The sequence below is a fragment of the Rhinoraja longicauda genome, chromosome 30, assembly GCF_053455715.1.
Source record: "Rhinoraja longicauda isolate Sanriku21f chromosome 30, sRhiLon1.1, whole genome shotgun sequence".
Taxonomy (NCBI): Eukaryota; Metazoa; Chordata; class Chondrichthyes; order Rajiformes; family Arhynchobatidae; genus Rhinoraja; species Rhinoraja longicauda.
This window is the reverse complement of record NC_135982.1, coordinates 8594809-8612981: the sequence shown is the minus strand read 5'-3', so window position 1 is coordinate 8612981 and position 18173 is coordinate 8594809. Positions and strand designations below refer to the sequence as shown.

The following is an 18173-nucleotide window of genomic DNA, read 5'->3' as shown; positions in this document are numbered from 1 at the left end:
CCACACATCTACCAATCATCTTCCCCCCCCCACCGCACCCTGTATCCACCCATCACTTGCCAAAAGGACAGAAAGGGCTGGAGTATCCCAGCAGCATCTCTGGGGAACATGGATAGGTGACGTTTCGGGGTCAGGGCCCTTCTTCAGACTGGGCCAAGCTTTGCCCCACCCCAACCTCTCTTTTCCGGCTTTCTCCTCATTAGTCCAATCAGGGCCCCGACCTGAAATGTCATCTGTCCATTTCCTTCTCGGATGCTGCCTGACCTGCCAAGTTCCTCCAGCACATGGCCCTTTAGATCTGAGAGACACACAGGGGATTGCAGATGTAGGAATCATGAGCAAAACACAAAGTGCTGGAGGAACTCGTAGGCACAAGTAACTGCAGATGCTGAGGAAGGGTCTTGACCTGAAACATCACCTAATCGTGTTCTTCAGAGTGGCTGCCTGACCTGTGGAGTTACTCCAGCACTCAGCGGGCCAGGCAGCTTCTCTGGAGGCAATGAACACGTGAAGAGGGGTCTTAATCTGAAACGCTGCCTGGCTATTCCCTCCACAGATGCTGCCTGACTAGCTGAGTTCCCACACTTTGAGCTTGTCCTTTAGATCTAAACCCTTAGATCATCCACCCACTTTAAACTTACCATTGTCGTGTCCTCTCTATCAAATCTCCTCTTAACCTGGAGAAGTAGAAATGAACTACTGCAGATGCCGGTTTATACCAAAGATAGACACAAAGTTGCTGGAGTATCTCAACAGGTCAGGCAGCAACTCTGGCAGTGAACAAGTGGTGACAGTTTGGGACGGGAACCTTCTTCAGACTCTATCTCCTCTCAACCTTCTTTGCTTCAAGGAGAATAACGTCAGATTCGCCGGTCTAATCTGCCATCCAGAGAAGAAATGTCTCATCTCTGGAGCTGTTCCTGTAAACCTCTCCTGCACCCTGCCCTCCCCAGCACCATCACATCCTTCCCAACATGCGGTGGCCCCAGAATTGGATGCAATGCTTCACGACGCTCGCTGATTCCCCTTCAATGAAATGCAGAGAAACGGGACAATCATCTGCATCGGAGTAATAGTTTCCATTTCACACTTCCCGAGATAATTGCCTCATTAGACAAGAAGCAAGCGGCCGACTAAATAAAGTTTGAGAGTGAATTAATAAATAGCTCGCGGCTTCTGAAATATGGCAATGTTTTTCCCTGCTTCTCACCTCAAATTCATTCCTTTGGGAAAAGGTCAACGATGAAACGGAACAAATTTCACCGATGAGTAAATAGACACAAAGCGCTGGAGTAACTCAGCGGGTCAGGCGGCATCTCTGGAGAAAAAGGATGGGTCCGGACCTTTCTTCAGATTGAAGCAGTCTGATGAAAGGTCCCATCCCGAAACGTCACCCATCCTTTTTCTCCAGCGATGCCGCCTGACCCGCTGAGTTACTCCAGCGCTTTGTGTCTATCTTCGTAATAAACCAGCACCTGCAGTTCCTTTCTGCACCAAGTCGATGTGATATGATGTTGTGGGAATCACTGAGACATGGCTACAAGAGGACCAGGGCTGGGAGCTGAATATTCAGGGGTACACAACGTACCGATAAAACAGGCAGGTGGGGAGAGGGGGCGGGGTAGCTCTGTTGGTAAGGAATGATATTCACTCCCTTGCAAGGAGTGACATAGAATCAGGAGATGTAGAATCAATATGGATAGAGATGAGGAAATTGTAAGGGTAAAAAGACCCTAATGGGAGTCATCTACAGGCCCCCAAACAGTAGCCTCGACATAGGGTGCAAGTTGAATCAGGAGCTAAAATTGGCGTGTCGCAAATGTAATGCTACGGTGGTCATGGGAGATTTCAACATGCAGGTAGACTGGGAAAATCAGGTTGGTAATGGACCCCAGGAAAGAGAGTTTGTGGAGTGCCTCCGAGATGGATTCTTAGAACAGCTTGTACTGGAGCCTACCAGGGAGAAGGCAATTCTGGATTTAGTGTTATGTAATGAACCTGACCTGATAAGGGGACTTGAGGTAAAAGAGCCATTAGGAGGCAGTGACCACAATATGATAAGTTTTAATCTACAAATTGAGAGGGAGAAGGGAAAATCGGAGGTGTCAGTATTACAGTATAGCAAAGGGGATTACGGAGGCATGAGGCAGGAGCTGGCCAAAATTAACTGGAAGGAGGCCCTAGCAGAGAAGACTGTGGAACAGCAATGGCAGGTATTCCTGGGAATAATGCAGAAGTTGCAGGATCAATTTATCCCAAAGAGGAGGAAAGATTCTAAGGGGAGTAAGAGGCACCTGCGGCTGACAAGGGAAGTCAAGGACAGTATAAAAATAAAAGGGAAGAAGTATAACATAGCAAAGAAGAGTGGGAAGCCAGAGGATTGGGACTCTTTTAAAGAGCAACAGAAGATAACTAAAAAGGCAATACGGGGAGAAAAGATGAGGTACGAGGGTAAACTAGCCAATAATATAAAGGAGGATAGCAAAAGCTTTTTTAGGTATGTGAAGAGGAAAAAAATAGTCAAGGCAAATGTGGGTCCCTTGAAGACAGTAGCAGGGGAATTTATTATGGGGAACAAGGAAATGGCAGACGAGTTGAACTGGTACTTTGGATCTGTCTTCACTGAGGAGGATACAAACAATCTCCCAGATGTTCTAGTGGCCAGAGATCCTAGGGTGACAGAGGAACTGGAGGAAATCCACATTAGGCAGGAAAAAGTTTTGGGTAGACTGATGGGACTCAAGGCTGATAAATCCCCAGGGCCTGATGGTCTGCATCCCAGGGTGCTTAAGGAGGTGGCTCTAGAAATTGTGGATGCATTAGTGATTATTTTCCAATGTTTTATAGATTCCGGGTCAGTTCCTGTGGATTGGGGGGTAGCTAATGTTATCCCACTTTTTAAGAAAGGAGGGAGAGAGAAAACGGGAAATTATAGACCAGTTAGTCTGACATCAGTGGTGGGGAAGATGCTGGAGTCAATTATAAAAGACGAAATTGCAGAGCATTTGGATCGCAGTAACAGGATCGTTCAGAGTCAGCATGGATTTACGAAGGGGAAATGGTGCTTGACTAATCTACTGGAATTTTTTGAGGATGTAACTAGGAAAATTGACAGGGGAGAGCCGTTGGATGTGGTGTACCTCGACTTTCAGAAAGCCTTCGACAAGGTCCCACATAGGAGATTGGTGGGCAAAATTAGAGCACATGGTATTGGATGTAGGGTACTGACATGGATAGAAAGTTGGTTGACCGACAGAAAGCAAAGAGTGGGGATAAATGGGTCCCTTTCAGAATGGCAGGCAGTGACCAGTGGGGTACCGCAAGGCTCGGTGTTGGGACCGCAGCTATTTACAATATACATCAATGACTTGGATGAAGGGATTAAAAGTACCATTAGCAAATTTGCCGATGATACAAAGCTAGGTAGCAGTGTGAACTGTGAGGAAGATGCTATGAGGTTGCAGGGTGACTTGGACAGGTTGTGTGAGTGGGCGGAAGCATGGCAGATGCAGTTTAATGTAGATAAGTGTGAGGTTATCCACTTTGGTGGTAAGAATAGGAAGGCAGATTATTATCTGAATGGTGTCAAGTTAGGAAAAGGGGACGTACAACGTGATCTGGGTGTCTTAGTGCATCAGTCACTGAAAGGAAGCATGCAGGTACAGCAGGCAGTGAAGAAAGCCAATGGAATGTTGGCCTTCATAACAAGAGGAGTTGAGTATAGGAGCAAAGAGGTCCTTCTGCAGTTGTACAGGGCCCTAGTGAGACCGCACCTGGAGTACTGTGTGCAGTTTTGGTCTCCAAATTTGAGGAAGGATATTCTTGCTATTGAGGGCGTGCAGCGTAGGTTTACTAGGTTAATTCCCGGAATGGCGGGACTGTCGTATGTTGAAAGACTGGAGCGACTAGGTTTGTATACACTGGAATTTAGAAGGATGAGAGGGGATCTTATCGAAACGTATAAAATTATTAAGGGGTTGGACACGTTAGAGGCAGGAAACATGTTCCCAATGTTGGGGGAGTCCAGAACCAGGGGCACAGTTTAAGAATAAGGGGTAGGCCATTTAGAACAGAGATGAGGAAAAACTTTTTTAGTCAGAGAGTTGTGAATCTGTGGAATTCTCTGCCTCAGATGGCAGTGGAGGCCAATTCTCTGAATACATTCAAGAGAGAGCTAGATAGAGCTCTTAAGGATAGCGGAGTCAGGGGGTATGGGGAGAAGGCAGGAACGGGGTACTGATTGAGAATGTTCAGCCATGATCACATTAAATGGCGGTGCTGGCTCGAAGGGCCGAATGGCCTCCTCCTGCACCTATTGTCTCTTGTCTATTGTCTATTGATATCAGTGCATCAAACTGTGCCTTTCCTTTCAATGGATCGCCTCCTGTAAACTAAATGCACTTATCATATCATATCATATCATATATATACAGCCGGAAACAGGCCTTTTTCGGCCCTCCAAGTCCGTGCCGCCCAGTGATCCCCGCACATTAACACTATCCTACACCCACTAGGGACAATTTAAAAAAAAACATTTTACCCAGCCAATTAACCTACAAACCTGTACGTCTTTGGAGTGTGGGAGGAAACCGAAGATCTCGAAGAAAACCCACGCAGGTCACGGGGAGAACGTACAAACTCCGTACAGACGGCGCCCTCAGTCAGGATCGAACCTGAGTCTCCGGTGCTGCATTCGCTGTAAAGCAGCAACTCTACCGCTGTGCCACCGTGCCGCCTTGAAGCACTTGAAGCATTGAGTACGCATCGTCCTACATTCACACTGTGCAAGGCTTTGCGGAGTTTTAAACTAACATCCGCTCATCTCTGCCATTTCGTCAAGAGTCAGAAGCGTTTCATTGTCACGAGTTGACAATTGAGTTGGAAGACAACAATGAAACCCTTACTTCCAGCACTCTTGACTGGTTCCCAAAGTCAGTACTCAATGGATAACATGATGAACAACCAGGAAAAAAAGTTGCTTCAATAAATAAAAATCCCAATATAGCACAAAAAAAACAAAATAAAGCAAATGCAACCAAGGCTGTCGTGGTTTAGTTGGAGTTTGTCGTGTTCAAGAGCCTGATGGTCATCTGGAAGAAGCTGTTCCTGAAGATAGAAACAAAGTGAAGGTATTTATTCACAAAATGCTGGAGTAACTCAGCAGGTCAGGGAGTAACTCAGCAGGTCAGGCAGCATCTCGGGAGAGAAGGAATGGGTGACGTTTCGGGTCGAGACCCTTCTTCAGACTGAGGGGGACCAAACAAAGTCAGCGGGTCACACATCATCTGTGGAGAAAAGGAACAGGTTTAATTCAGACTGAAGAAGGGTCTCGACCCGAAACATCACCCATTCCTTCTCTCCAGAGACACTGCCTGACCCACTGAGTTACTCCAGCTTTTTGTGTCTATCTTCGGTTTAAACCCAGCATCTGGAATTGATTCTTACACGGGTTTAATTTATTGTCACATATGCAGTCAAACGCTTTTTGGTTGCGTGCCATCCATTCAGCAGAAAGACTGTACATGATTACAATTGAGCCGTCCACAGTGTACAGATACAGGATAATGGGAATAAAAGTTTAGTGCAGGATAAAGTCCGATTAAAAATAGTCCGAGAGTCTCCAATGAGGCAGATGGCTGGTTAGTTGGTGGTAGGACGGTTCAGTTGCCTGATAACAGTTGGGAAGAAGCTGTCCCTGAATCTGGAGGTGTGCTTTTTCGCACTTCTGCACCTCTTGCCTGATGGGAGAGGGGAGAAGAGGGAGTGACAATAGACAATAGTTGCAGGAGGAGGCCATTCGGCCCTTCGAGCCAGCACCGCCATTCAATGTGATCATGGCTGATCATTCTCAATCAGTACCCCGTTCCTGCCTTCTCCCCATACCCCCTGACTCCGCTATCCTTAAGAGCTCTATCCAGCTCTCTCTTGAATGCATTCAGAGAATTGGCCTCCACTGCCTTCTGAGGCAGAGAATTCCACAGATTCACAACTCTCTGACTGAAAAAGTTTTTCCTCATCTCAGTTCTAAATGGCCGACCCCTTATTCTTAAACTGTGTGGCCCCTGGTTCTGGACTCCCCCAACATTGGGAACATGTTTCCTGCCTCTAACGTGTCCAACCCCTTAATAATCTTATACGTTTCGATAAGATCTCCTCTGATCCGTCTAAATTCCAGTGTATACAAGCCGCCACGGTGGGTGAGGCTGGTCTGTGATTCCGCTCGTACATTGCGACGGCACTGGTTGGAAGCTGACCTGGCCCAGGAGTGGGCTGACCAGACACGGTCACTGCTGTGCGTGGGCAGTGCAAGGAGTTTAATGAGAGCAGTGTCAGAGCCGGCTGGGATCTGGGCAGCCCGCCACCACGCCTGTTGAAACGAACAGTTTGTCACGATCGGCTGGCAGTTTCACTTGTTCCCTCGCGCGTTTAAATGCCAAGCGGCTTGGCCGGTGCATTTTTATTCATCGCCGCTCTCCCTGTCGTGAGAGGGCTGCATGTTTCATTCAGTGTCAGCGTCCAGCAGTCAGCCATTGCCAAGGAAACTGCTCCAAGCCTCTCCGCTGACAGATTGAGCGTGCAGTGGCACAGCTGGTAGAGACGTAACCTCGCAGCTCCAGATTTGCCTCTTCGATCTTCCTGACCTCCGAGGTTTGCTTGTTTTGTGCAGTTTTGGTCTCCTAATTTGAATTGTGCACAGTTTTGGTCTCCTATTTGAATTGTGTGCACAGTTTTGGTCTCCTAATTTGAGGAAGGGCAGTCTTGCTATTGAGGGAGTGGTAGGTTCACCAGGTTAATTCCCGGGATGGCGGGACTGACATGCAGTATGTACGATGAAGGAATGGGTTGACTAGGCCCTCATCCTCTGGCTCACCAGGGAATAAAGTCCTAACCTACCTAATTCGGGCCCCATAGCTCAGTTCCTCCGCTCCTGGCAACATCTTCATGAATCTTCTCTGCACTCTTTTCGGCTTAAAGACAACCTTCCTCCAGCAGGGTGACCGAAACTGAACACCGTATGCCAAATGCGGCTTCACCAACGTCTTGTGCACGCGTCCATTGGGTTCCTCTCTTTCTTCATCCTTGCTAAACAGGGGTCACAGTTTAAGAATAAAGGAAGGGGTAGGCCATTTAGGACTGAGATGAAGATAAACTTTTTCACCCAGAGTGTTGTAAATCTGTGGAATTCTCTGCCACAGAAGAGGCCAATTCACTGGATGTATTCAAGAGAGTTAGTTTTTGCTCTTAGGGCTAATGGAATCAAAGGATGTGGGGAGAAAGCAGGAAACGGGGTACTGATTTAGGATGATCAGCCATGATCATATTGAACGGCGGTGTTGGCTCGAAGGGCCGAATGGCCTCCTCCTGCACCTATTTGCTATGTTCCTATGATTGCAACGGTTGAGTTGCCGCGGACAAGATCTTGAGGTGATCCAGGGACATTAGTTTGATTCTCGCTTGACCCATTTAACTTACAGGGTCACAGAGGGAGCAAGAGTATGATAACAGGCTACTTAAACCAATCCTAATCAGAGCCAAATTCTCAGGGTGGAAATGTCAAAGACCAGAGGGCACAGCTTTAAAGCCAGAGGGGCAAAGTTTCAGGAGGTGTGCGGGGATTTTGTTTTTTACATTGATGGTGGCTGGTGCCTGGGACACACTGCCAGGGGTGGTGGTGGAGGCAGATACGACCGTGGCCTTTGAAGTTTTACATTGGCACGTGGATATGCAGGGAATGGAAGGATATGGGTTATGTGCTGTTAAATAAGTGAAGGTCTTGCCGTTATATTTGGCACAGGCATTATGGGCTGAAGGGCCTGTTCCTGTGCTGTACAGTTCGATGTTCTATGATTGTCGTGTAAAAATAGTAGGTGTAAGGATCACATGCAGGCAGAGGAGATTATCTTGGCCTCATGTCCAGCATTGACATTGTGGGCCGAAGGGCCTCTTTCTGTGCATCATCTCTCTCTGTTCTATGTTCTCCACATTCCCACCAACTCTCTCCACTCTCCTGTGCGCAATGGGAAAATGTTTACTGTGTCCAATTAAGCTCCCAACCTGGAATCACTCAGCGGGTCAGGCGGCATCTAAGAGGACATGGCTTTAGTGACGAGGAAGAATCTCGGCCCGAAATGTAATCTATCCATGTCCTCCAGAGATGCTGCCTGACCCGCTCAGTTACTCCAGCACTTCATGTCTTTTTTTTTGTTGCATGCCAACTTCTGCAGTTCTTTGTGTCTACAACCTACCAACCTGTACGTCTTTGGGATGTGGGAGGAAACCGGAGCAAGTGCCCTTGTTTCTGGCAGAGGTGTCGGGCTGGGGAAGGGGTCTCGGCGAGTTGCTGCGGTGTAACCTGCAGACAGTGCAAACCGCCGCTGGCGTGAGGCACGGGATGGGCTGCGAGTGGCTTGGAGGGGCCGAATGGGCAGATTCCTGCTAGCTCCTTTTCCCTTCTGCCAAATCCCGCGAGCAGGTATCTTGAGACCTGCAGACACGAGAGGGCATTTAGGCAGCGGACCATGCGGAAAACACTCAGGCTGAATGTAACAGAGAGCTTTCCACCAGGTAGCTTGATGCAAGCTGAAAGGGTAGTTAAGTGGTCAAATTGATCATTTTCCTTTCAGCTCTGTGCCTGATATTTTTATAATGAGTTTGGATACTTGCATTATGGATTTTCCTCTGTCTGACAAACACAAAACCCAGTATAATTCATCCGCTTCTGCCGTTGAGGCACAGTACTTCTCCTGTTCGCTAATGGCCACCAAAGTACCACCCACTATGTTTGGCCACGGGTAATGGGGAACAGGATTTAGCCTCCGCTGATTCATGTTGTCAGCGTTGAAAGGTCCTCAGTGCGACGTGCCGGGCTGCACTTTAGGGGTTGACCTGCTCATGGGGTTTGACTGGAAGGAAGAGGGTGGCACGGTGGTGCAACAGTAGAGCTGCTGCCTTACTGCATCGTTACACTGGGTTCAATCCCGACTACGGGTGCTGTCTGTACGGAGTTTGTACGTTCTCCCCGTGACCTGCATGGGTTTTCTCCGGGTGTTCCGGTTTCCTCCCACACTCCAAAGACAATAGACCATTGGAGTAGGAGTAGTCCATTCGGCCCTTCGAGCCAGCACCGCCATTGAATGTGATCATGGCTGAGACATACACTTTTTTAAGGCTAATTGGCTCGGTAAAATTGTAAATTGTCCCTCGTGTGCGTAGGATAGTCCTCGTGCGCAGGGATCGCTGGTCGGCGCGGGGGGAGTGGGTGAGAAAGTGGGATCATGTGGAACTGGTGTGAATGGGTGATCGATGCTTGGCGTGGACTCGGTGGGCCGATGGGCCTGTTTCCCTGCTGTATCTCTAAACTAAACCAAAAAGCAGGAACTCGCAGGAAGCTGGCCATTAGGCCCATCAAAGCCATTCGCGGCCCATCGCTGTAGCAGCGGTTTGAGCCACTTATAGGTTGCACCATAACTACTCTCTGAGACACCCTTCCAAATCCAACACACACTTCAGGCACTGTTTGCAGCTGTGTGTGTGCCTGGTGGGTGATCTGATTAATTGCTGTTTGGTTTTTAGTTTCGGGATACAGCATGGAAACAGGCCCTTCGGCCCACCGTGTCCATCTATCACCCATTCACAGTAGTTCTACATTATCCCACTTTCTTATCCACTCCCTGCACACTAGGGGCAAGGTATCGAGGCCAAGCCTTTATACAAGCCTTTGGGATGTGGGAGGAAACAGGATCACTCTCTGAACAGGTTCAGAGTGAGAACGTACAAATCCCACATACGCAGTACCTGAAGTCAGGATTGAACCCAGGTGCCTGATGCTGGAAGGCAGCAACTCTACCACTGCAACACCCTGCTGCCTCTAGTACACTTTAACCTATCCGTCGCTCTGCTGTGAATAATGTTACTCAAATCGAAGGGTCTCAACCCGCAACATCACTTATCCATTTGCTCCACAGATGCTGCCAGTTACTCTGAGTTACTCCAGCACTTTGCGTCTATATTTGGTATAAACCGAGGTCCGGATCGAATCTGGGCGGCTGACTGTGTGAGAGACCTGTTCTGGTTTCTGTTCCTGTGGGATTTTCCGATAATGTAGATGGAGGCCATTTGGCCCATTGAGCCTATACCAGCTCTGAGAACATTTCTATCAATCCCAACCCCCCCCCCCCTCCCACATTTCGCTACCTCTCACGTGCTCACCCACATTGCCCCATCCCCACCCCTTCCTCGTTTTCCTTGCCTCCCACATGCGCTGGGGGCAATTAACTATCTATTAGTGGACTGCCACACTGTTGGGTGTGGGAGGAAACGGGAGCATCCAGTGGCAAACCCATGAAGTCACAGAGAAAATAGAGTGGTGCACAGCACAGAAACCCCCTCGCCTGTGTTCACCTGTTGCCGGCCACGCTCTCTCCTGCCCTTCCCCTCACCTTTTCCTGCTTTCTTTCCTGCTCCCCTACAATCAATCTGAAGAAGGGTCCCGACCAAAAATGTCGCCTATCCATGTTCTCCAGAGATGCTGCCTGCTCTGCTGAGTTAATCCAGCATTATGTGTCTTTCTTTGGTGTAAACCAGCATCTGCGGTTCCTTGTTATTAGCACGGAAACATGCCCTTCAGCCCAGCTTGCCCATGCCAAGATGCCCCATCTGCGTTAGTCCCACCTGCCCGTTTTTGGCCTCTAACCCTCTGAGCCTTTCCTGTCCATGTGCCTGTCCAAATGTCGTCTATAGTTTCTTGTGTCTCCTACCCATCTTGACCGTCCCGGCCTAGCCTTCAGATCTCTATCGCCGGGAGATTTGCAACGCGGATTGCGGACGGAAAAATCACCAGGGAGCCCTTGATTGTGTGGGAGACCCAGGTGTTGGTACCAGTCGTAACCTCTTCAACCCCTGTGACTTTGACTACAATCGCCCCTCATTATCACTTCCCTGGAAGAATAGTGATGATAAAGATGGCAGAATTTAACATCTTATTTTTAACACAGAGAGACGTGTGTGTGTGTGTGTGTGTGTGTGTGTGTGAATGTGTGTGTGTGTGTGTGTGTGTGTGTGTGTGTGTGTGTGTGTGTATGTATGTGTGTGTGTGTGTGTGTGTGTGTGTGTGTGTGTGTGTGTGTGTGTGTGTGTGTGTGTTTGTATGTGAGTGCGTATACGTATGTACACCGATCAGCCAAAACATTATGGCCACTGACAGGCGAAGTGAATAACATTCATTATCTTGTTCCAATGGTACCTATCAAGGGGCGGGATATATTAGGCAGCAAGTGAACAGTCAGTTCTTGAAGTTGATGTGTTGGATGCAGGAGAAATGGGCAGGAGTAAAGACCTGAGTGACTTTGACAAGGGCCAAATTGTTATCGCCAGACGACTGGGTCAGAGCATCTCTGAAACGGCAAGGCTTGTGAGGTGCTCCCGGTCAGCAGTGGTGAGTACCTGCCGACAGTGGTCCGAGGAGGGACAAACCACAAACCGGCGACAGGGTGTTGGGCGCCCAAGGCTCATCGATGCACGAGGGCAACGAAGGCTATCCCGTCTGGTCCGAACCGACAGAAGGTCGACTGTGGCACAAGTCACAGAAAATGTTAATGGTGGTGACGGGAGGAATGTGTCACAATACACAGTGCATCGCACCCTGCTGCGTATGGGGCTGCACACGGAGGACCAACAGCATGTTAGGCAGGTGGTCATAATGATTTGGCTCATCAGGTCATAATGTTTTGGCTAATCGGTGTATACATGTATGTGTGTATTTGCGTGTGTGTGTACATGTGTATATGCGTGCGCCTGTGTGTACATGCCTGTGTCTCTCGATCGTGAAAATGCTATGTCTAGCAAAATGAAGACACTGTTAGTAAAATGGCAGTGCGTTTAATAGTTGCTGTGGCTTCCTGTTGCACATCAATGGAGCATGTTGTTGTCGGGACAACTGTTGTTAAGGGTTTGGGCTTGGAGAAGGTTGCAGGCTATTTTAAATATTGATAAGGCAGGTCTCTTCTCCCAGTGGAGTTAGTGGTGGGGAACAGCATAGCGCACAGCTGCTGCCCAGACAGATGTTGTTAATATTTAAGCCCATCTCCAGGTCCCTTCCAACTGCACTGAGATATTTCAGAGTGTGAGTGTTTGTGTGAGAAACTACAAACCCGGGACTGGCAGCGGTAAAAGGTGCCTATTTTTAATTATTTTAATTATTGAGTACAACTTACATTTTCTTCCAGCCTTTAGAGTTTAGAGATTTAAGGGTGGAAACAGGCCCTTCGGCCCTCCGAGTCCGTGCCGTACAACGATCACCAGTGATTAACCTTCACGCTATCCTACACACTGGGGACAATTCACACTCTTACCGAAGCCAATTAACCTACAAACGTGGACGTCTTTGGGATTTGGGTGGAAACCGGATCACCCGGAGAAAACCCACGCAGTCACAGGTAGAATGTACAAACTCCGCACAGACAGCACCCGTAGTCAGGATGGAACCAGGGTCCCTGGCGGAGTAAAGCAGTAACTCTATCGCTGCACCACTGTTGCCTCGTTTGCAGGGATGGGTGGGCGATGGTTTGGTTGGCCATTTCTAGCCCCAACCGGCTGTTGTTCGAGTGGGCAGTCGATAGGCAAAGGAGTCGCATTTCAGTGGCGCCTTTCAAGACATTGCAAAGCTCTTTCGCAGTCAACGAAACTGTCGAGGAAACACAGCACGGCACGATCCCACAAACTGCAGCGGGGCGATTGCCGGAGGAATTGGTCGACTCAGAAAGACTCCAGCGTTGATTTTTTGGAGTATTCTCTTGTACCTTTCATGTCCAACTGAGAGAGCAGACACGAAGTGCTGGAGTAACTCAGCGGGCCAGGCAGCATCTCTGAATGACATTGGATAGAAGACGTTTCGGGTTGGGACGCGCCTTAGAACTGATTTCAGAAGGGGGGGGGGGGGAAGAAAGCTGGAGAAGAGAGGTGGTGACGGGACAAAGCCTGGCAAGTGATAGGTAAAAGACACAAAATGCTGGAGTAACTCAGTGGTTCAGGCAGCATCACCGGAGAAAAAGAATTGGTAACGTTTCGGGTCAGAACCTTTGTTCTGACACAAAACGCCTCCCATTCTTTTTCTCCAGAGACGCTGCCTGACCCACTGAGTTACTCCAGCATTTTGTGTCTATCTTCAGTATAAACCAGCATCTGCAGTTCCTTCCTACACGAACCTGGCAAGTGATAGACAGAAAAAGCTGGAGTAACTGTGGAGAGAAGGAATGGGTGACGTTTCGGGTCGAGACCCTTCTTCAGACTGGTTAAGGATAAGGGAAACGAGGGATATAGACGGTGGTGTGGAGAGATAAAGAACAATGAATGAAAGATGTGCAAAAAAGCAACGACGTCACCCATTCCTTCTCTCCAGAGATGCTGCCTGACCTGACCCGCTGAGTTACTCCAGCATTTTGTGATAAAGGAAACAGGCCATTGTTAACTGTTGGTTGGGTGAAAATGAGAAGCTGGTGCGACTTGGGTGGGGGTGGGATAGAGAGAGAGGGAATGCCGGGGCTACTTGAAGTGAGAGAAATCAATATTCACAGCACTGGGCTGTAAGCTGCCCAAGCGAAATACGAGGTAGGTGGACACACGAGGGGAGATGTTTCACTTGCCAGGCTTTGTCCTGCTCCCCATCTCTTTTGTCCAACTTTCTCCCCAAAGTACGATCAGTCTGAAGATTGGTCCCGACCTGAAATGTCGTTGATCCATACCCTCCACAGATGCTGCCTGACCCGCTGAGTTCCTCCGGCACTTTGCGTTTTACGCAGGATTCCAGCATCTGCGGTTCCTCGCGTCTGTGAAAGAGCGGACTGGCCCTCATCCAGAGGCCAGTGCTTTGCGCAGTGTGGCTCACCAGATGCCAGCTGTGACCGCCTTGTTCTGGACTCCCCCAACATTGGGAACATGTTTCCTGCCTCTAGCAGTGTCCAATCCCTTAATAACCTTGTACGTTTCAATAAGATCCCTTCTCATCCTTCTAAATTCCAGTGTATACAAGCCCAGTCGCTCCAGTCTTTCAACATACGACAGTCCCGCCATTCCGGGAAAATATACCACGGGGACTGGGTGGCTTGAGTGATTGAGACTAGATAAGCTGTTTACCTGGAGCCAAGAAGACCGGGGACGTCAAAATCAAGAGAGGAACAGATAAGAGGGACGTGGGCCAAATGCAGGATGTTTGGGACTAGTATAGATGGGACACGGTGGCTGGCGTGGGCAAGTTGAGCCTGTTTCCACGCTGTAAGACTCCATGACTAAGCTGGATAATCGCAGTCCTTTTCATAAAGTTGGGAAATCTAAAACTAGGGGCGGGGGCATAGGTTTAATGAAAGGGGGGAAAGATTTCATGGGGGGAAAAAAGACGCAAAGTGCTGGGGTAGCTCTTTCCCAACCATCCCCTGTGAGGAAAACGCCTCTCAGATCCCCATTAAATCTTTGTAGGAACAAGGAACCGCAGATGCTGATTTACAACAAAAAAAAAGAATAACTCAGTGGGTCAGCCAGCATCCCTGGAGAAGGTGAGGAGGTGACGTTTCGGGTCAGGGCCTCTTCTTCAGTCTGAAACGTCACTTATTCATGTTCTCCAGAGATGCTGCTTGACACGCTGAGTTACTCCAGCACTTTGTGTCTTGTTTTTGCAAACTGACGTCTGCAGTTCCTTGTTTCCTACTCCACATAAAGCACAATCATGCTCAAGTAAACATAGTGCACCAATGTAGTAGATGTCTTGTGATGCAGTACACAAAGTGTTGCTGTATCTCTGGTGCCATCTTGTCACGGTACCATCTTAAACACATCGAGTCCTATCTTGCTCTTGATCTGTTCGCTGTCAGGTTTTCTTCCCGAGTGCACTCTGGGGTGGCACTGAACAGGTTAAAGCCCGTTCCCCTGGCAGCGGCACTGGGGGTTGGCCTGGCCAGATGATGCGGCTTGTGATGAGATTGGAAGTGGCATGTGCACTGGCATGAACACTCCGTCTGCCCACCAAGCCGCCCGCCCGCCTGCCCGCCTCCAGGCTGTGGGAACTGAAGCGCGTTGCTTTTGCTGACAGGGAATGCTGTGATTTGATGCGCAGCCCAACTGTGGGCTCAAAGTTGTGAAGATCGTCTTGACTTTAGAGATTTGTCTTTCGAGGTCCAGTGCAGAAACGGGCCCAACGAGTCCGAGCCGACCAGCGATCACCCCGCACACTAGCACTATCCTACACACACCAGAGACAACTTACAGTTGGCCAAAGCCAATTAACCTACAAACCTGCACGTCTTTGGAGTGTGGGAGGAGCCTGGGGCACCCGGAGAGAACCCACGCGGTCGCAGGGAGTACGTACGAACTCAGTGCAGACAGCACCCATAGTCGGGTCTCTACCTCACTCCATCGGGCATGCCGCCTTGAGTTTGCAAACTCGGAGAGTACCTGCTTTTGACAAACCTAGCAGTCGAGGCCGAGGGAGGATAAAATGATCGGGCAGTTTTTGTTAGAGTTTTATCAACTAACGATAATCGAGAAGGTCAACAAAATGTCAGACGTCAAACGAAGTTTCGGAGCTGCAGGCTTTGGAGAGGGTGCAGAAGAGGTTTACCCAAATGGTGAAACAAAGAACTGCAGGTGCTGGTTTATACCAAAGAGATAGACACAATGTGCTGGAGTAACTCAGCTGGTCAGGAAGCATCTCCAGAGAAAAAGTCTGGACTGAAAAATCTGAAGAATGAACCCAATCTGAAATGTCACCCATCCTTTTTCTCCAGAGATGCTGATTTACTCCAGCACTTTGTGTCCATCTTTACCAGAGTGCCGTCTGGATTAGCGGGTATTAGCAATGAGCAGAGGTTGGACAGACTTGTATTGCTTTATCTGGGATGTCAGAGATTGCGGGGAGATTTGATGAACTCGATGGGCGGCACGGTAGCGCAGCGGTAGAGTTGCTGCTTTACAGCGAATGCAGCGCCGGAGACTCAGGTTCGATCCTGACTACGGGTGCTGCACTGTAAGGAGTTTGTACGTTCTCCCCGTGACCTGCGTGGGTTTTCTCCGAGATCTTCGGTTTCCTCCCACACTCCAAAGGCGTACAGGTATGTAGGTTAATTGGCTGGGTAAATGTAAAAATTGTCCCTAGTGGGTGTAGGATAGTGTTAATGTACGGGGATCGCTGGGCGACGCGGACTTGGTGGGCCGAAAAGGCCTGTTTCCGCGCTGTATATATATGATATGATATGATATCTAAAATGATGAGAAACTTATAAATGGGAGACAGACGGAACCTTTCTCCCAGGGTCAAAATGTAAAAGACCAGAGGGCATGGCTTTAAGGTGAGAATCTGAATGGTGTCAAGTTAGGAAAAGGGGACGTACAACGAGATCTGGGTGTCCTGGTGCATCAGTCACTGAAAGGAAGTAGGCAGGTACAGCAGACAGTGAAGGAAGCCAATGGAATGTTGGCCTTCATAACAAGAGGAGTTGAGTATAGGAGGAGCAAAGAGGTCCTTCTGCAGTTGTACAGGGCCCTAGTGAGACCGCACCTGGAGTACTGTGTGCAGTTTTGGTCTCCAAATTTGAGGAAGGATATTCTTGCTATTGAGGGCGTGCAGCGTAGGTTTACTAGGTTAATTCCCGGAATGGCGGGACTGTCATATGTTGAAAGACTGGAGCGACTAGGCTTGTATACACTGGAATTTAGAAGGATGAGAGGAGATTTTATCGAAACGTATAAGATTATTAAGGGGTTGGACACGTTAGAGGCAGGAAACATGTTCCCAATGTTGGGGGAGTCCAGAACAAGGGGCCACAGTTTAAGAATAAGGGGTAGGCCATTTAGAACTGAGATGAGGAAAAACCTTTTCAGTCAGAGAGTTGTGAATCTGTGGAATTCTCTGCCTCAGAAGGCAGTGGAGGCCAATTCTCTGAATGCATTCAAGAGAGAGCTAGATAGAGCTCTTAAGGATAGCGGAGTCAGGGGGTATGGGGAGAAGGCAGGAACGGGGTACTGATTGAGAATGATCCGCCATGATCACATTGAATGGTGGTGCTGCCTTGAAGGGCTGAATGGCCTCCTACTGCACCTATTGCCTATTGTCTATTGAGAGGGGCAACGTTTAAAGAAATTGGACATGTCGTTTTTTTTACACAGAGTGGTGAGTGCCTGGAATGAGCTGCCAGGGGTGCTGGTGGAGCCAGGTACAATAGTGCCTTGTAGCTAGGCACATGGATAGGCAGGGAATGGAGGGGCATGGACCACATGCAGGCAGAGGAGTCTGGTTTTACTTGGCAGCATGTTCAACAGGGACACTGCGGGCCGAAGCGCTTGTTCCTGTGCTTCACTGTACCATGTTCCTTCATAGACACTAAATGGTGGGGTAACTCAGCGGGACAGGCAGCGTCTCTGGAAAGAAGGAATGGGTGATGTTTTGGGTCGAGATCCGAAACGCCACCCATTCCTTCTCCCCATAGATGCTGCCTGTCCCGCTGAGTTACTCCAGCATTTTGTGATACCTTCGATTTGTTCCTGCATCTGCAGTTCCTTCCCACACACACTATGTTCCTTCAAGTGTCTGCTGACCACGGCACTTTTCTAATGCTGACTGAGGGAACAATTTGGAGCTGCATTGAAACTTGCGAGAGAGTGGGCGATCCAGGAGATTGAAGCAACGACCACTTTTCTTTTGCTGAGATGGCAACATTTGGTATAACTCCTCTTTTCTTTCTTTCAACAGGGAAATGACGCACGCAAACCCTCTACTGTCACCTCAGAACGCCCCGCACATCGCCCTCGGCCCCCACCTGCGGCCCCCTTTCCTCGGAGTGCACTCAACTCTGTGCCAGGCCCCAGGTGAGTGCCCATAACAACTTGCTCTTGAGTGCAACCTACAACCTAACAAAAGCTGCCTTAGGGCAGGTGCCAGGCACACAATGCTGGAGTAACTCAGCGGGCCAGGCAGCATCTCTGGAGAGAAGGAATGGGTGACGTTTAGGGCTCGAGACCCTTCATCAGGACAGGTAACCTAAAGCTCGCCCTGTGAGGTAGCTGCAGAAGGACAGATCCAGGGACAGTCTCATCCCAACCATTATCAGGCAACTGAACCATCCTACTAACAACGAGAGAGCGATCCCGAACTCCTATCTACCTCATTGGAGGCAATCGCTTCACTCAAC

The 18173-nt window shown here is 49.0% G+C and overlaps 1 protein-coding gene across 1 annotated transcript in view; it reads left to right on the top strand.

The window, feature by feature from the left end:
• The window catches only part of samd11 (sterile alpha motif domain containing 11), a 294059-nt gene that overhangs the window by 240945 nt on the left and 34941 nt on the right, over positions 1-18173 (top strand). The window contains 1 exon segment of the mRNA XM_078425233.1: positions 17735-17850. Within this exon segment, the coding sequence (XP_078281359.1) occupies positions 17735-17850 (116 nt within the window).